General features: G+C 32.7%; 1 protein-coding gene across 1 annotated transcript in view; it reads right to left on the bottom strand.

Annotated features, from left to right (window-relative positions):
* Positions 1-1,401: 1,401 nt before the first annotated feature.
* Positions 1,402-21,114, bottom strand: part of LOC123663729 (serine protease gd-like) — a 29,755-nt gene continuing 10,042 nt past the window's right edge. The window contains exons 5-12 of the mRNA XM_045598394.1: positions 7,014-7,179; positions 6,147-6,353; positions 5,059-5,176; positions 3,351-3,562; positions 3,090-3,251; positions 2,575-2,690; positions 2,015-2,159; positions 1,402-1,661 (exon numbers count right to left, since the gene is read on the bottom strand). Coding sequence (XP_045454350.1) covers positions 1,456-1,661; positions 2,015-2,159; positions 2,575-2,690; positions 3,090-3,251; positions 3,351-3,562; positions 5,059-5,176; positions 6,147-6,353; positions 7,014-7,179 — 1,332 coding nt within the window. The 3' untranslated portion in view covers positions 1,402-1,455. The remainder of the gene's footprint in view (positions 1,662-2,014; positions 2,160-2,574; positions 2,691-3,089; positions 3,252-3,350; positions 3,563-5,058; positions 5,177-6,146; positions 6,354-7,013; positions 7,180-21,114) is intronic.

The raw sequence follows: 21,114 nt of genomic DNA, 5'->3' as shown, positions 1-21,114 counted from the left end.
CTTTGTTTATATAATGTAGGTACTCTGTGAGTGACTTTGACAGCTTAGCCTTTTGAGCATGGAGCATAGTTTCTCTATACTCCATGTTACTTGTTGTTTTTAAATTTATCCCCAATAGGGAAAGGCAAAGGACTATAATTCATACAGCCTAGTTTGAATTTCTATGCTCCATGCTTTTGAGGTACGTGTTGTTTATATTGGATGCGTTCCACCTAAGGCCCACAACGCCATCGACCACGACCGCTGAAATTGCCTTTCCACTAACGTAAACAATGCCACGGGAATCGTAGATGACTTTTAGAAATGGAACACATATTTGGGCACTGTCAGGTGTCAGCTGTGTGGCGATACAATAAAAATTCCTGGGAATCTATGTTGAATTAAATTTACTCCAATCTATGCGAAATATTTAATTACAACCCCTAAAACTGCATATTCTCATCATGTCGCTATATTGCGAGCACGCAGCTGACACCTGACAGTGCTCAAATATGTGTTCCACTTCTAAAGTTCATCTACAATTCCCGTGGCATTTTTTAAGTTAGAGGAAGGGCTATTTTAGCGGTCGTGGTCGATGGCGTTGCGGGCCTTTAGTGGAACGCATCCATTGATTAATGACAACCATACATGTCACGGTCTTATATAAGGTCATGCAACTAAGCCCAATTTCGATGGCGAGAGATTAGTACGATAGTGTCATAACTTCCCGTTCGGGTCAAAACCGCTGCATGTCATTGCTATCGTTGGATACGGTCACGTGGTGCAGTCCGCAGTGCGTACTGCGCATGCTAGTTGAGTGACGTTTCATTGCAATTGGTTATATTTAGTGACGTTTCATTGTTATTGGTTAAATTGAGTGACGTTTCATTGTAATTGGTTATATTTTAAAACATAATCTATCGTCATGCCTCTGACGGCAGTAAATTGAAAAGAAAAGCGCAACACGTCTGTAAGACCGTGATATATGTTAGGATGTGAATTATAACAAGATTCAAAAAGTTTGTTTTCGAATTCAAGAAAACCTCATTGATAGTTAAATGAGTTTCTTTTCAGCTATTGGGTTATATATATATATATATATATATATATATATATATATATATATATATATATATTAACCTTTAACAGACCCCAGTAGTGTCCAAAAGCCCAGATGTCGGAAAACAGTTGTATGACCTATACAAATTTTCACCATGAGCGGGAATCGAACCCGCGACTGCTAACGCAACCAACCAGTTTTACAGCCGCTGCGCCAACGCGTCGTTTATATATTATTATGTTCATTTCATAAAAGTAGTTGTTATAATACGTTCACTAATTAATGTTCACATTGTTCTGTTATTGAAAAAATAGTGATGAAAACAGGGTTCTTATACTAGTTAGGAAAGTAAACAACACATGTAAATAAATATATTACAAAAGTTTAATAAAAATACTGTTAATTAATTAACGAATTTAATTAGACATAACTTTCCTAATCCATGGCAAATATTGGGCGGTGTCTGTGAAGACAACGTAATCTTCAAGATTACATGTTGAGTCACCATTATCTGACCACAGGGATAAGGAAACCACCCCTCGAAGTCTCCATCGGCCATTGTCTAAAATGTAAAGTCCACCGCCAGAGTCACCTAAGCAAGGACCAGATCCGCTGTGATCTCCTAAAACATTTTTTACAATGTTAAATAATATATAATACTAGCAGTTGCCCACGGCTTTGCTTGCGTAGAAATTGATAATGTTAACATAGCGAGGAGCTAAAGGAGTGTTCAATCATTATATTAGAACAATTCATGACCCCTTTGTACGACATTTATGGTTCACCTTTTGTGCGTTTGAGCTACCAGACTGTTTTCTACTGCGTACAAACGAATTTGAATCTCAAATTCGTTTGTACGCAGGTAGAATGTCAGCGCTCAATATCCGTGCTGATAACTATATTGGTCGCCAAATGTCGCATCGCGTCGCGTCCCTTCTTGAAAGATTTTTTATTAGGAAAACGTATAGTACACACCTGCACAAAGTGTCTTGGTTGAGGTCAGTTTATGAAACTCGGGTTTGCTCGCTCTACATGTGGCTGTGCTGACTATGGGCATGTGCACCATACGGGGCTCGCCTGTACCCCCTGGGCCAATTTCATTCGCACCCCATCCTGCTACCTAAGTAATGATATCGAATTATTAAATCTATCTAGAGATTTTTGTAATAACTAAACTGCGAAGAAGTAAGCTATTATGCTATTTTTATATAAAACAAAATTTTATGTACACATAAAAGTATGTATTACAGAACAGATTAAACAAGTAATAAATGTGCATTAATTTCAACGTATAATACGCTTACATATCTTTATTGTTTATATTATCTATTACAGAATAGTACCTAACTGTGCTATAAATTTACTTAATAGTAACTAATAATTTTAATGTGAGATTAAAACAACGAAGGAAAGAGAGAAGAGATAAGTTATTACAGAGTAACAGACAGAAAACTTAGTGCTACCAGCTTTCGAAACATTCAGCACGAGTCATTCTATCATTTACCTTAAATTAATTAAGTAGGTACAACACTTACGACTCCTGATGTTCCGACTATACGATTAAGGTCTGGGTTGCCACTCCAAAGACAAGCTGGCTTAATGTACGTACCAAAGGGAACAGGTTTTTCAAGTGTCATCACCAATAGGTCATCTGAAATATAATGAAAGTTTTTAACTTACCCATACCTACTTACCTACTTTCCAATTCCTTTTAATTCCACATACAAAATACAAACCCTAATGTAACGACTTTCAATGTAACAATTTCTCGAATCTCTCAAATAACAATTTTCTGGAACCGCCTTTGCATTACGAATATCAACATTTTTCAAAAGCCTCTTTATAAAGACTTAAAAAAGGAACCATAAATTTACCAATTATTACTTAGCCATTCTTTAAAAAAAATTGTCGGTCAAAAAATTAATTTAATTTAAACAATGCCTAACCATATCAAACGTTAATTTAATTTTGTTGTTCTTTGTGTACATCCAAAGTAAGAATTAGCCTTTTCGTATATACCTATTATTAACAAAAATATAAATTATCTTACTAGCAAGAGTGGTCGCATTATATGCCTCATGTATAGAAGCCGCTTGTAAGGTTCTAGTGACGGTGATGTCATCACTCCAATCTTCTAAATTGTAAACACCCGCCTTAACAACTAAATTCTTTGCAGCCGTATAAGAACTCTTCCGTTTCATGCAATGGGCCGCTTGAAAAGACAGGTAAAAAGATATTTTTTTTAATGGACATTTACAATTAGTAATTGAAGCTAAATTAAACTAAAATTATTTTATGTTGGTGAACCTACCTGAAACCACGTGTGTTGCAGATATTAATGTTCCTGCGCAAATATAACTCAGGCTACTGAACTTTTGTATTTTATAAATCGCAACCAACCACGGCCATTCTCCTCTATCATAACTATATCCTTGTATAATTAGTGGAACAATCGGACTACTATTAATTCCACATTCCATTGAGTTTATTGTACTACTGGTTTGTATAGGATTCAGTGCTGGTCTATGGAAGAAAAAGTCCAAATTACAAACAGTCAAACAAACACGTAAATAATCTATATATTAATACGTGAAGCAAAAACTTTGTACCCCTTTTTACCAAAATCGCCCGGACAGAGAAGTACGATATTTTGAAAACTTATAGTTTACTAGCGGACCCGGCAGACGTTGTCCTGGCCAGAAAACTGCTATGAAATTTGATTGCCTACATAGTCTCTACTCTTTTGTTTAATGTTCAAACTTATAATTTAAATTAATTATGGTCGAATTTCGACTACTGGGCAACCACTAGTCTATCTTTATCTATACAAATAAATAAAATTGGAGTGTCTGTTTGTAATATTAAAATAACTGCTTTTTATTAAATTCATATCTATGTATACACGGAACATATACCAAAATAACATTTTTTGTAATTTTTGTCTGTCTGTCTGTCTGTTTGTTTGTTCCGGCTAATCTCTGAAACGGTTGGACCGATTTTGACGAGAATTTCACTGGCAGATAGCTGATGTAATAACAAATAACTAAGGGTACTTTTATTTTAGAAATTTACTTATTTTATAGCTGTGCGAACTAAAAAATAGCTTATTGTTAAATTCCACGCCGACGAAGTCGCGGGCACAGCTAGTCAGACATAAAGTATTAAATCAGATTTCACAAGATAATTTGTTATAAGAATTATTATGCATGTAATAAACAATACCTAAGTTAGCGTGTTGGTTCGTCTAGACAATAAACCCGTTAAAATTTGCCTCATATTTACCACAAAATTATTTCAAACAAAAATATAAATATATAAATACAAATGGTACCCCCAGGCGGGAATGGAACCCGCAACCCGCGGAGCAGAAAGCAGGACATACACTACAAACTGCGCCAACGAGCTAGTCATTAGGAATGCGATAAGACATATTTAAGACAATATAAAATAGTACATCAGGTAACGAGTACAACTTTTTTAATCCATATTTCGAATTTTTTATGTATCGGAGATAACATTAAATCATAGGTACGAATTGAAAATGAAATCTATAAACCCTTCCTAAAAAAACGAGTGTACTTTAGACCACACAATTGAAGTAAAACTTACGAAAGGTAATTCTCTTTCTTTCTATCTTCACTAACTTATCTTTCCCTCTCTACTTCCGTTCACCACACCCGATCACACTTTTCGTCACGCATTCATCACCTTACTTTCCAATTCAAGCGTGAGTAAAAAAGTTTTACTTCAAAAATGAGTGTGTTATTTTTTATCTATTAATATGCGCTCTTAAACGTTTAAGCGTTTGCTTTCATTATGGTCTGTAAAAATTTCCTCCATGTTTCCCGGTTCCGTTCAAGGAACAGTGTCTCCTTGATTAAATATATTCAAAAATACTTTAGTTTCTGTCTTATTGACAATGATTTGGGGTTTGTAATTTTTCTTGCACACTTGTAGCTAGCGAAATGAGTCCCAATTTTTATAGAACTTATTTTAAAAAAAAAACTTTTAATACTTACCTGTAAGTATTTATTGGGCGAGATGGAATTGGTCGAGTTCTTTGCGTAGTTGGTCTTGTATAAATTAATCTTGGGGTAGATGTTGTTCGTGGGGATTCTGTAGTTCTTCTCGGAATATCTAGAAAGAAATCCAGACCTCAGTCCTTACAATTTACCAAGAAAAATGTAAGGCGTTATATAAAATAATTTTTAGCAGATTCAAAAAAGAGACCTCATAACTTTTTACGCGTATACCGATTTAGATGATTCTTAAAAAAAAAAAACTGGTTTTTATCACGTGGTCACATTTAAAATTGATCGAGACTTAACTAGTATCTTTTGATATATCTCTAATTATGTGTATTTATTTGACTATTTTTTCGTCGACTGTCGTTGTATTACGAGTATGCCTCATAACTATTTATTGAGTACACGGATTTTGAATTTTTTTTTAATTGAAAGCTGGTAATTGTCACACGGTACCATTTAAAGATTAAGACTTGACGACTACTTTTAAGTAATCTCTTATATGTAATGTGTAATTTACTTGAATATTTTTTCGTCTACCTTCGTTGTATTGTGGACTGGTCGATATAATTGCAGGCGGTTTTTTTTTCATTTGCGAGCAAACACAATTATGTGCTACTCGAAAATACCATAGTCTTTCGTCTTTTCGATATTAACCTAATTTGTTAATGAAGATTATTTAATTTTCTTTTCTTTAAAATAATTATGGCCACGTGTTGTGTTTGTAATATTGTAGCTAATCCCTAATATTATGTATATGTATTAATATTATAAACGTGAATATAAGTTTGTTTGTTACGCTTTTACGCGAAAACTACTTAACCGATCATGATGGAACTTCGTACACATATTTTTGGAGGTATTAGAAGTAGCGAAGGATACTTTTTATTAAAAAAATCAATGCTAGTTAAGCTGCGGGTAAAATACAGTAAAAAAAATTTAGTATTTTTCTGTAACTAGTATCAACTATCAGTCGGTACTGTACCAGTTTAATGAAATAAGGAATAAAGACACTTGGGTACTTCCTATATAAGCTGTAACCAGACATTAATATCTTAAATAGTGTAATATGCGTTCCTCACCTTGATTCCAAGGAGATTGGTTAGTTTCAATAACTTCAAATGTTGGGTTGATGTTGCTAGGAGGCCGTTGTGGTTCCTGTACGTAAATTATTTCTGGTTGTTGTGTTTGAGGAGGAAGAGCATTGTATAATCCATCACTTCCTGACTTAAAGAACAACATGTGTTGCAGACTTATTGTTGTCACGTATTGAGCTTCTCCTGGAAGATCTGTAGAAAATATATTTTATTTTGGAGCATCAGTCTTAGAAGTTATAATTTAAACATTCTTATCTCAGAATTGGTTGGAATTATGAGAAAAATATTTGTTATTGTTTTTTGAAGAAGGAAAGAAACACATAATTAAGATTTCCACCATGTGACACATCATATCTAGATCCGGTAAATCTTCTTGTCTATAATACGTAAATTGGATAAATATATACTGCCCATATAATTTATGTGTAACTTATTATAAGAATGAAGTTAGTATAGGTTTTTAAGGTCAGCTGTATTTACTATACTGCGATCGTGATGATTGAAGAGGGGATTGGAATTTAAGTAACTTCAATAGGTATAAGGTTTTAAGCTTTCACTGTTATTATGAACATTTTCGATTCTACGGGTCTTGCCATGGTGACCGAAATATCGAGAGTTTCAAAATAACAATAGCGCTAAGTCCTTTAGAATCAAAATTGCTTCTATAAGGAATTACTATATGTACATATGTTTCAAAAAAAGTCAATGTTTGACCGCTTAAAACAAAATTGATTAATAGTTTCATTATAGTATTCAACCTACGATCTCAACTACGATCCATGTGGATTATTCACTGGCCTATCCCAATTGAAACCTGTTAATAGTAATAATAACTACCAATGTATATCTTACCTCCAGTTGCATAACAAACAACATTATCATTCACGGTTAGCGAAGTGATCTTCGGCAGTGGGGAGGTCACAGGGAAATTCACTCGGTACTTTAGAGGGACGCCTCTGTTAAAATCCTGGAGGAGGTGTGTACTCGAGACTACCGGTTCTATACTACCCGCATAAGTCTGTAAAATAAAAGAGAAATTAAATATAAATTAGTAAGCTAGATAAAGGGGCATTTTATTGATTTTAATATGTCAAGCGTAACGTGATAATATTATATTTTTTAAGTCGAAACTAAAACTGTATGTTACTCACTGTCGCATGCTACTAGTAAGCATTCTCCATCATACCAAAAATTTAATTCGTACAGTAAAAATACTGTTAATTAATCAATAGATAATGCGGCAACGTTTTTATAAGGATTATTACCAAGCTTTTCGCTAATCGCAAAGTTGTTTTTCTCTTAGAGGTAGAATAGCAAGCAAGCTTTTCGCTTTGGTTGTATACAAAAAAAAAAACGACGAAACGACGAGATATATGTACGCACATAATTTTCGAACGACAGCACGAAATTGAATTAATCCTTTTTTTGCTCGTTAGTACAGGGTAAGGTTGTATTAAGAAAATTTAAAAAAAAGGTTCACGAAAAAAAAATACGAAGTATGAAGCGGTATGAAGATTGTTCAAGTTCGCCAGTTCAGCTATTGCAATATAATATAGAAACTTGCCAATCATTCCGATGTGAGGCTCAGCGACTATGAATCTGTTAGTCAATTCAAGTCACAAAATGTTTTATTACTTTCAATCAGGAATAACAATAAGGGCCAAGTCCGCGATTGCTGTAGTAATACTACTACACTATATGTGTGACTGTATATTTTAAAGGATTGACTCTATTTTATTTGTATTTGTTACCATTGTGATAACTTTAATTGGTAATATTAAATGTCAACCAATTACAATTCAACAGATTTCCTGGGGAAAGTCGGGGGTAGGGTCAGCAAATCGTTAGCAATGCTTCTAGTGTTGTAGGCAACCATAGGCTACGGTTCAGTCTGTAATATCCCACTGTTGGACATAGGGCAGAAAGATGAAGGGACGAACTGACAACTCAGTCTTGCAAAATTATTTTAGTTTGTTTATCCAACATCCTGAAAAAGAGAAGGTTACCGCGTAAGGTGAATGGCCCACACAGTAAACAAACAAAACGAAAAAAAAAATATTAGGATTTTTTAAACGCTGGTCGCACGTTTAACAAATGGAGCCGGTCCCTATGAGGAAATATACGGTAGGTATAAATCCTTGGTTATACGTCTTGCATACTGATAAATAGCGGGCATATCAGCGGTATAATACATAAATTAGATATATATATATATATATAATGCGAGAGATCGTACAATCGAGATCACGTTCTTTGTACCTATTTGTTTAAACGAAAATACACAGCTAAAGTGAAAGTTGCCAACAAAAAAAAAAAATAGAAGGAAAAGGCGAAAACCTATTTTACATTATTTTAAAGATAAACTTTGTGATGTGGTTTGTTTGGTTAAAAATAAACGTTTTGACATAATTCTCAGATCAGATTGCAGATCAAACTCTCATACCGAGTTATGAGAGCATAAGAGATCTCGTACTCGTAGACTTTCATAACTCGGTATGAGAATTTGGTCTGCATATTTTGTCCATATTTTATGAGATTTATTCCATAGGGTAGTTTATTTGTTATTTTTCTTAACATTTTATTGAAAGATTTAGTAATAATTAAAAAAAACACCTTTAACTCACTCTGTAAATTGTAAGTCGTATCTTAAAAAAAATACACGTATTTATTTACTTATTCACAACCTTACTATAATATTCAGGCCGAGTTTCACATTAAAAACATATGTACATTATGTTTAAATAACTACCTCCGTCACTAGATAGAGGGAAGTCCCTTATATATGGACATTATAAAGTCGGACAAGAAATTATATGAAGGACACTCATTTGTCAATTTTTTACTCACAATATGCGTGTGTTTGTGATCTAAAACTTGAGAGCTTTATTCAACGATAAGTTTAGTGTTAATTTAGAATTGGTAAAACTGTTGATTGAAATATGTTTATATTCTTTTAACTATTATACAAACGAAATATACGATTTTTTTTTAAATATTAAAACTAAAATCAGTCGGAGAAAAAGTCTTTCTTGTATTTTGTAGTAAAAAATTGCAATAAAATGTTATTAGCTGTATGTAACAGGCTGGTTTCGATACAATGAAAAGGTAACATTTTAAAAATGAAATTAAAAAGTAAGAAAGTGTTTCCGGCCACTTTTCATTTATTTTTCTATCCGTCAAAATGGACGAATATCCAACGAAGAAATTCGGTATATTTTAAATTTTTACTTTAAAAAAAGAAAAAATGTGACTCAAGCCGCCTTAATAACAAATTGGGTCTAACCGTTTTCAGTCAGGAAATTTGTCAAGAAAAAAAATACAAAGATTATAATTTGACATAGCATATAAATATACATATAAAACTATAAATAATACATAAATATAAATATATATTATTATCCCATACTCAGGCGGGATGCGAGCTCACGATCCGCGGAGTAGAAAGCGCACAAATTGCGCCAACGCGAACGAGCTAATCAAATACACGGCTACATTATTCGGCGGATATACCTAATAGAACTTACAAGCCGCTTATTCTATGTAACACCTCTATTTGAAATCTGTGAAATCAAAAGCTGTCATTTATATGATGGATAACATCGAAATAAGCAATCTACGATTTTATTGGTAACCTGTTTTAGCGCCTGTTTCGCCAGTTGCCACTAAAGTCTCGGATAGCTGTTTTTGCCGATTCTTATCTTATTTATATTCAATATATCACTTATTGTACAGATGAAACGGTTTGTAACTTAAACTATCCGCCGAATCATGTAGTTCCTAAGAGTTTATTTAACAGATAAAAAACATTCATTTCGAACATCAGGATCGAAAATTTACAAAATTTTTGCGATTTGTTATCCATAATTGGAACGAAGTTCCTTACAGCAAGCTTGACATTTGGCTAGGCGACCGAACTGAGAAAAATGTGAGATTAAAACCGTACGAAAAATATATAACGGAAGTAACGTAATATCAGTCACACGACTGTATAATATGACGTTTGTAAAACTAAAATATTACTAGTAAACTTTTTTTAAAATTATTTATGTAATTTTATACTGTCGACAAAATAAATAAAGACATGTTTTTTTTTTTATTTCACTTAATAGTTTGAATTATTATTATTGGAACGAAGTTCCTTACAGCAAGCTTGACATTTGGCTGGGCGACCGAACTGAGAAAAATGTGAGACTAAAACCGTAAGAAAAAATATATAACGGAAGTGACGTAATATCAGTCACACGACTGTATAATATGACGCTTGTAAACCTAAAATATTACTAGTAAACTTTTTTTTTAAATTATTTATGTAATTTTATATTGCGACAAAAATAAATAAAGACACATGTTTTTTATTTCACTTAATAGTTTGAATTATTATTATTATTATTATTTTGTTTTATTTATTTTATTTTACGGTATTTGTTATTTTCTAAAATACTAAATTTCGGAAATACTTTTATGTACTTAATTACAAACCAATCAACAAAATTAAAAAAAATCAACAACTAGAAAATATATATCAAGTTCAACATTTTTTATTTATTTATTTATTTATTTATTTATTACTTCTTGCATACATATAATCAAACACTTTCACGTAGTAAAAAAAAAGAAGAAAAAAAAAACAACAGAACAGAAATAAAATTAAACAAAAAGTAGTTACAATGACAGCATGCAAAGGCGGTCTTATTGCTTTAAGCAATCTCTTCCAGACAACCCCAGGTAAAAGGAGATTATTAGTAACAAAGTGCGGGATTGTGCAAAAGTAGATAAATATAAATAGAATTATAAATACATAAAAAAAATACATACATACACTTACAGAAGAATAAGATAAACATACAAAATCATGAGAATAAATGAATTTACGTAAACCATACGTAAAAATATAGGTACACATATTAAAACATTTTTTGTTTCAAATTGTGTTGCTTCTATACTATCCGAAGGAACTTCATTCCTACCTGGTGTCCCATGACTCCACATAACTTTTTTTATTATTATTTTGTTTGATTTATTTTATTTTATGGTATTTGTTATTTTCTAAAATACTTAATTTCCTAAATACTTTTATGTACTTAATTAAAAACGAATCAAAAAAAAAAAAAAAAAAAAAATCTAGAACTAGAAAATATAATTATATAAAATTAAACATTTTTTTTTTCAAATTGTGTTGCTTCTATACTATCCGAAAGAACTTCGTTCCTACTTGGTGTCCCATGACACCACATAATTTTTGTTAATTTTATTCAATAAATGTAAAATCAAAGAACAAATTTACGCAAAACTAAGATATAAGATATAACTTGTTTTATTCAATACTTGACCTGAATAAAATTCCAACGATTTTGTTTTTATTTCAAAGGAGTGTGATCATTAAACAAGAAAAAATTCGATGCAAAAGAATTTGGTTGTAATATAACAAATCAAGTTATAAAGTAAATCAACTTTTTTGAATGATATTATTGATAATATATAAAGTTTTTAACCGACTTCCAAAAAAGGAGGAGGTTCTCAATTCGACTGTATTTTTTTTTTTTTTTTTTTAATGTATGTTACATCAGAACTTTTGACTGGGTGGAGCGATTTCGACAAATTTTCTTTTAATCGAAAGGTGGTGTGTGCCAATTGGTCCCATTTAAATTTATTTGAGATCTAACAACTACTTTTCGAGCTATATCTAATAATGCGTTTTTACTTGACGCTTTTTTCGTCGACCTGCGTTGTATTATACCGCATAACTTTCTAATGGATGTACGGATTTTAATAATTCTTGTTTTGTTGGAAAGGAGATATCCCAAGTTTAGTACCATGATAAGGAAACCAGGATCTGATGATGGGATCCCAGAGAAATTGATGGAAATTCTTGAAAATCAGCAATAACTTTTTACTGGGTGTACCGATTTTAATAATTCTTTTTTTGTTGGAAAGAAGATATCCTTAGTTTAGTACCATGATAAGGAAACCAGGATCTGATGGTGGGATCCTAGAGAAATCGAGGGAACTTCCTGAAAATCCGCAATAACTTTTTACTGGATGTACCGATTTTAATAATTTTTAATTTAATCGAAAGCTGATGTTTGTCATGTGGTCACATATAAATTTTATTGAGATCTGATAACTACTTTTTGAGTAATCTTTGATAACGCGTCGTTACTTGACTATTTTTTAGTCGATCTACGTTGTATTCTCGTCAATGTAATTGAAGTCGGTTTTTTTTTCGTTTGCGAGCAAACAGAATTATTTTTACTGGTTTTCGAAATACGCAAGTTCTTATGGTGACAATCAAGTTTAGCAGATTTATAATATTTTATGACAACATTTTAAAATATTGGTATCATATTGCGTATCAGCTTATAAATAACTATATTTGACACTAGCTGCGCCCGCGGCTTCGTCCGCGTGGAATTAAAATAAAATTATTATTCAGTTCGCAGAGTTACAAATTAAATAAATTTCTAAAATAAAAGTAGCCTAAGTTACTTCTTATTACATAAGTTATCTGCCAGTGAAATTCCCGTCAAAATCGGTCCAGCCATTTCAAAAATTAGCCGGAACAAACAGACAGACAGACATACAGACAAAAATTGTAAAAAATGTTATTTTGTTTGTGGCTGTTGCACTGGCGGTTGCCGGTTCGATCCCTGCACATGACAAACATTTGTATTGGCAATACAGATGTTTGCCGTGGTCAAGGTGTTTGTGCAGTCCTTGTGGATCTTCCCACCGTGCCTCGTAGAGCACATTAATTTGTCGGTCCCGGTTGATGTCATGTCCACCTGATAGCGATCGTTACTTATAGTAGGGAATATATCCGCCAACCCGCATTGGTGCAGCGTGGTGGACTGAGCTCTGATCCTTCTCCTACATGGTGAAACAGGCTTATGCCCAGCAGTGGGATATTGCAGGCTAAAGCAAGCGAGCGAAACGTAGAGGATTAATGTAAAATATAATTATTTATAAGATGATACGCAATATGATGTCAATATTTTAAGATTTTGACATAAAATATTATATTTGGCAAACTTGATCGTCATTAACTTGCGTATTTCGATAACCAGTCGAAAAAACTTTATATATTATCAATAATATTATTCAAAATAGTTGTTTTACTTTATTAACATAAGAAGACTTGATTTTTTATATTACAACTGAATTCTTTCGCATCGAGTTTTTCCTTGTTTAATGTTTACACTCCTTTGAAATAATAAAAATCGTTGGAATTTTATTAATATGATGATAACAACACCACATGATTGTGTTTGCTCTCAAACGAAAAAAAAACCGACTTCAATTACATAGACAAGTAATACCACGTAAGTAAGCTTAAAAAAGTCAAGTCAATGCTAGTTATCAAAGATTACTCAAAAAGTGGTCATCATATCTCGATCAAATTTAAATGGGACATGGCACGCACCAGCTTTTGATTGAAAAAAAACATCGAAATCGGTCCACCCGGTCAAAAGTTTGGAAAAGATGGAATGTATAAGTGTATATAGTGTGTCTGTTTGTTTGTTTAAAATGCGCTAATCTCAGGAACTACTTTTTCGAATTGAAAAAAATCAATTTGTGTTGGATAGCTCATTTACCGAGGAAGGCAATAGGCTATTTTTTTTCAAATTAACGCGGGTGAAACCGTAGGGTACAGTACCCATACAATAAACAGTGGCCGATTAAAACTGGTCACTCTTTTATATGTATACAGCTGACCCCGCAAACGTTGTTTTGCCATATATTTTATTAACTTAAGGGTATAGAAAATAGATGTTGGCTGATCCTCAGACCTACCCGATATGCACACAAAATTTCATAAAAATCGGTCGAGCCGTTTCGGATGAGTATATTAACTAACACTGTGACACGAGAATCTTATATATAAGATTAATAGAACTATTAATTTTATTATAAGTAATATAACTTGATTGAAAACACGGTAACAGGAAAATACTCAAAGAATATTATATATGTTATAGATGTATATCTTTCCGAATGCCGTAATATGATAAGTATTTATTGTAAGTAGTTTATAAAAAATTGAGATGAGAAAGCGTTTTAAAGATTAATACCCATTACTAAGCTACGAGTTTTTGTACTAGAATTATAAATATCTATATGAAAGTTACAATAATTTTTTTAATTAATAAGGCACCGGTTCAAATGATACAGTAGTAGGAAATGGCATTAATTTAATTAGAACGATTTTTATACTGTCCAAGGAAAGTATACAATACATATAGACTATTTTAACAATTAAATAAGCCGTTTATTCACTTGGGCAAAGCCATTTATTTAATCAAAATAATTATGATGATGTTTCATTACTTATCCTTTTTCAATTAATAAGGGTTTCATCTTCTTCTTTTTGAAACTACTTTAAAGTAAAATTTCGTCATTTTTTCTAATTTTAATCTATAATATATATAAAAGCGAAAGGTCACTCACTCATCACGAAATCTCCGAAACTATAACACCTACAAACTTGAAATTTGGCAGGTAGGCTCCTTATAGAACGTAGACATCCGCTAAGAACGGATTTTACGAAACTCGACCCCTAAGGGGGTAAAACGGGGGTTGCAAGTTTGTATGAAAGTCCTATGTTTTTGAAGTAAGAGACTTGAAATTTAAAAAGTTTACTCTATAAAAGATAAGAAGGCGTCCAAATAATGTATCTTTAGAAATCAACCCCCTTTTGGGGTTAAAACGGGGGATGGTAGGTTGACTCACTGATCACGAAATCTCCGAAACTATAACACCTACAAACTTGAAATTTGGCAGGAAGGCTCCTTATAAAGCGTAAACATTTGTTAATAACGGATTTTACGAAATTCCTCCTCTAAGGGGGTAAAACGGGGGTTGGAAGTTTGTGTGAAAGTCCCATGTTTTTGAAGTAAGAGACTTGAAATTTAAAATGTACGTTCTTAAGATGGTGAGAAGGTGTCCAAATAATGCATCGTTATCTATATATATAAATATAACTCACGCATCACGAGAACTCAAAAACCGCTGGATGGTCTATCCATCCAGGTTGGACAAAAATAAAATTTGGCAGGGAGGTAGATTATAGTTAGCAGACGTCCGCTAAGAACGGATTTTACGATATTCCACCTCTAAGGGGGTTTAATTGGGGTTGATAGTTTGTATGAAACCTATACAGCCTGAAAATAAAACTAAAAATGTGGTGTATACATAGGTTTTATAAAAATAACTATTAAATTATACTAAATTGTGCCTTTTAAAAAGTTACTCAGTTTCAAGTGACTGAAATAAAAAAATAATTTGCGTTAAACATGTTAATAGTAATGCATATCTTCATAACCACGCGGACGTAGTCGCGGGCAACAGTTAGTGTATTATAAAACAAAGTCCCCAAAAGTGTATGTGATCGATTCGCTCAAAACCTACTGAACAGATTTTCATGCGGTTTCACCATTGGAGAGATGGCTCCACCATTGGCAAGAAGAAGGTTTACGGAACGGCTAAGCCGATTTTGATGAGAGTTTCACTGGAAGTTTGCCAGGAAAACTTTGTGACACACTAATTTCAACGCGGGCGAAGCCGCGGGCACAGCTAGTATCTTATAAACTCATCCGCACATTACTTAATTAGTCTAATAATGGAAATTTCTTCAAAGAAAATAGACAATCTGAAAAAATTAGACCAGCTACATAAGACGGATAGTGATTAAATTTTACAAGAGTATTTCATATGAACCTAGTAGCTGTCATAATGCTAACTTCTTCTACTTCTTCAGGGTTAATGGCTTTCAATAGTGCCAAATGAGCACAGATGACTTCGCCAATGTCACGTAGAATAATATTAACTTGATCAGTTATTTTATTGAATATCGTTTAAAATTGTCATTACAATACAATATAATATCTATTATTTCAGGATTTACGATTCCCATTAAAAATGACGATTATACCCAAGTCATCATACAAAAATTTACAGAGGAACTGTAATCATAAACGTTAACGGAGACAAAGCTGATATTATTTTTTATCAAACTCGTAAAAGTGATTGATAAGGCATACTTAGATAGATGAGTACAAAAAACACACATCAGGCGATTTTGGACAAAAAAAAATATTTACATATAAATAGGTCATTTGAAATTTTGTGAAAGTCCGGTTGGACACGAGATGTTGATCAGGATTTCCATAGAGCTCACGGCCGTTAATACATCCTTTAATTAATATTTGGGTATAATAAAACTTCTCACCATTAACCTCTTAACCTACTTACAAACTAATGTATTGCTTCTACTGCATAAAGTATGTCCCCAAGTTTGTCCAACACCAATAAAGAAAGTTGTAGCGACGATTTTATAATACATTTTTGAAGTAAAGCTTCTTTACACACGCTTGACTTGGGGAGTAAACTGGTGAAATCGTGTCGAGAGCGTTACGAAAAGTGTGATCGGGCGAGGCGTTATATGTATGACCAACATATAGGTAAATATTCACTCACTCACTCACTCACTGCAGCCTAATAAAGTCCACTGCTGGACATAAGCCTCTACAAGTTCGTGCCAAAAATGGCATGAATTCACGTGTTTTGCCCATAGTCACCAAGCTGGGCAGGCGGGTTAATGACCGCAGGGCGGGCTTTGTCGCACGAAAACGCTGCTGCCCGTTTTTGGTCTATGTATTTCAAAGCCTGCTGGCTTTGAAATATCCAAAAACATCGAAGATGTTCAAAAACTAATGTAAGTATATATATTACGATAAGAACATCAAGAATAAATAAATTCATTCCGTTACTTTCAACTGCTGATCAAGTACCAGAACTCAACTCAGCTTAAAAACATGATCTTAAAAACATTTTCCTCGTATTCAAATTTTTTGCCTACTACTTTTAAACATTTATTAAAGACTCTCACATGATTTTTATTTTCAACGTTTCGATTGCTCATCAATGATTGTACCGTTTCAGAACAGCAAACTCACAAGCATTAAATAAATAAATATTAAACTGTATATTTAAAGAGTTTGTTCATTTAATTTAACACGTTTAGCGGTTAAAAGAATAATAATGCAACTAAGTTTTATTGAATACGTATGAAATTCTTTTACAACTTTATTTAGTTAATAGGTAGTAGAAATTACTTAATCTGTCTTTTATCTATTGTAATGAGTACATAAGTGAAACAACCGCTCTGGTGTAGTGATGCGTGTAGTCGCCTAAAACACCGATAGTTTGCGGGTTTGATTCCCGCTCGGGATGGATATTTGTATATGTACAAATATTTCTTACCGGTTTAGATGTCTGTTCTTGTGTTTCTCCTCACCGAGCCTCGGAGAGCACGTTAAACTGTCGGTCTCGGTTGTTATCTTAAATATCTGATAGCGATCGCTACTCATTGTAGGGAACATATCCAACCCTCAGTGGAGCAGGGTGGTGGATTAAGCTCCAATCCTTCTCCTACATGGAGATTTATTTTTTATTTTATTTTATTTTGAATTATGTACCTAGGTGCATACCTTCCGTACGACACAATACGATACCAACCACCAATTTGTACAATATTTTTATTAAGAAAACTAAAAAAAGAAACCAATACATGTTCTAAAAAAAGTATGTATGTAGTAGTATATATGTAGGTACGAAATTCGCCGGATCCTTTGGTTTTAAATAATTTACACAATCGATGTTATATTTCATAATCACAAAGTCTTTATTATACTAATTACAGAAATGCCTGTCTTATTGACTTAAATATAATAATTTTTATGGGTACTACAAAGAAACAAAGGGCTTTTACATTAATCATAGGGTATTGAACTATACGCAGGTTCGCAGCGGTTGTCTGCACTTATATTTTTAATCTACGTGAATAGTCTTGTGTATTGAACTTTCAAGACAAGATTAATTAAATATTTTTTGCTCTTTAACATGAATAAAATAATCGCTTTCATTATAACAAATTTTAATTAGCATTAATAAAAACTGTATATGTATATTATAATCGTACAAAAAAGTACCTAATAAGAGTTTTATTTTGTTAACTAAAGATTTTTGAAGCAGTTTATTTAAGAAATCAGTGACAAAAATTACAATTTTAGTGCTTATATACGCAGTATTTTTGAGTACTGCTTTTTTTATGTCACTAGGTCGGCAAACAAGCGTACGGCTCACCTGATGGTAAGCGATTACCGCAGCTTATAGACGCCTGCAACACCAGAAGCATCGCAAGCGCGTTACCGACTCAATCCCCAATCCCCCCAGGAGCTCTGGTCACCTTACTACAGGAACACAATACTGCTTGAAAACAGTATTATTTTGCTGTGATCTTCTGTAAGGTCGAGGTACTACCTCAGTCGGGCTTCTCCATATTTTGAGCAGGAAATTCCTGCTGTGCCCTACCTTAGTTAAACATTGCTTTTTAACTCGGGATTCAAAAGAACTATAGTGAAAGATGGCAACACTTTAGACTAGATATGTAATCTTTCTATTTCTATACAAATGGCAGATCTTACCTTTTTATTTAATTTATTCAATACCCTTTAGTTTAAGTGTTTTCGAAGTAAGAAAAAGTCAGACTAATCTGGGCAGTAACTCAACCATCCCTAGAATCACTTTATTTACATATGCACATTTAATGAGCATTCTGAAAGTCTCGATGTTTTAACGACTCTAGAAACATGTACAAGAATAAAGGCCTTTCAGTTTTTGATAGATGCTAGGCCTTCCAATATGAATTATAATAATAATATTGTGATTTAAATTTTGAGATGATCGCCTACTGTTTTTGTCTCAGCTTATTTTGATTTTTATAATGAAATTTCGGATTTTATCGCGGTTTATTAAGTGTTTTTTTTTATATATATTGGTGTGTTTATTGTCTACTTGTGTAATATATGAATTGATTAATTAATTTTCATCACCTAAAATTCTTCAATATGTTTTTTCTTTCTAGTATGGTACTTTTAATAGAAAGGCTGATAATGTCAGTCTCATAATGCCCTAATCACAATTGATAATTCAAATATATATTCTATTCTTAATTTGTATTTTAATTTAAAAGTATAAAGTATCTTGGCTGCTTCATAAATTAGAGTCGCGCAGAATATTTACTTTGAAACTTTCCTACACAATTAAATTTTATTATTAGGTAGGTACTACTTTCTTTCTTTTATTTCCGTTTTGAACATATTCTACCAAAATAAATTTTGGATATCGTCTCCAACAGCACAAATATCACAGTCAGATGAACTAACATTTTTCATCATCCATCCAAAATTTTTCATGGGAACGTGTCCAGAACGAAGTATTAAAGTAATTTGTTGACGAGTTAATTTTGAATCAGAGAACCCCGGGATAGATATAATGATGGATTCAGTCTTTAAAATATAGTAACAAATTTTATACCGTATTTTATACAGTAAGTATTATGTATAGCAAAAAAAAACACACACACAAAAGGTACCTGTATAATTAGTTAAAAAATACATTTACAGTTTTGCAGTGCATAGATATTACTCTAAACAAGAATAATTCAAATTTAACACATACCTATGACTGTTATTTACAAAACGCTATATGATTCAGTTTATATTTTGTTTACTCTTACCTCACTTTGCAATTATTTGTGCTATTAAAATTGTATCTATAGGAAATACCATACACCAATATTCAATATGTACGGTACGCCCATTTTTATACTAAACAATCCTAATTCTATTACAATTTACAAGTTATAACACGCGATCCAAGTTTTTTTATTAAAGTAATTAAATAATTAAAGTCATCACGTGTACCTACAGAGGAAGGTAAATGCTTCAAGAAATATCAATTGAGGAGACGCTATTTGTACTAATTATTTACAGATGGGTACAACGTTTCCTCGTCGAATCGAAATTCTGATTTTCTAGGAAGATTGAAAAAAATTATTCAAGTATTGCTTAGGCTTCAGAGTAAAGTGGACACGACATAAAACAACATTACCGAATCTTAATATATATAAATCTCGTGTCACAATGTTTGTCCTCAATGGACTCCTAAACCACTTAACCGATTATAATAAAATTCGCACACCATGTGCAGTTCGATCCAACTTGAAAGATAGGCTATATTTTATTTTGATATATGTAATTATTATATTTAAGAAAAAAAATAAGGCAATATGAAGTTTGCCAGGTCAGCTAGTAGAAATATAAAATGTGAACCAGTTTGTCAGGGTAGGTAGGAACCTATGTTGCCTGTTTTAATAACTTACTTCAACTGGTCAACACGACACAATACGGCGTTCTAACTTACTACCTACTATTTAATTGGTCAAGGGATGCGGCTAAGTTACGCGACAGCAATGAACCACTGCTGTCTTAATAAGGATAGATTATAGTTTTCTTCCCTTACAATGTCAGTTAATGTCATCGTAAATGTTTATCCATGTTATGATTGGTTTTCTTAATCATAACACAATAATCATAAACCTCATAAGTTATGTTATACAACTAGTTTTATAAAACTGGCTAATAAATCAGACAAATAATAAAAAAATAGAAAAACAAAAATGTTACTGACGTTCCCAAAAAAGGTGGAGCTTGAAGGTGGGGCACTATTGGGTAGGTACCTACGTCTGAAAAGCTAAAGGCGAATAATAATAATACGCTTTATTGTACACCAAAAACAGAAATCAGAAAACAGTTTGGAATTACTTAAAGAATTAAAGAATACAGGTTTTTACTAGCTCCAGTACACGAACAAATTTCTTTGGGCACGCATGGTGCCTGTATTTCCTGGTCATTAGATGGTAAATTCAAACTTGACGTTCTAGCTTTACATGAAAAATTGTGTGCACCGTCAAACCCTTTGATTTGACAAATCGCAGAGCCACGATATTATCTATTTTGAAATGTCGAGCTGTATTTAGGACCAAATCCTATTTATTGCACATGTCTTGAAATGCACGTTTTGCATGCCATACTGCGACACACTCTCTGACGAT

The sequence above is a fragment of the Melitaea cinxia genome, chromosome 20, assembly GCF_905220565.1.
Source record: "Melitaea cinxia chromosome 20, ilMelCinx1.1, whole genome shotgun sequence".
In the NCBI taxonomy this organism is placed as follows: domain Eukaryota; kingdom Metazoa; phylum Arthropoda; class Insecta; order Lepidoptera; family Nymphalidae; genus Melitaea; species Melitaea cinxia.
This window is presented reverse-complemented; position numbering and strand designations above follow the sequence as displayed.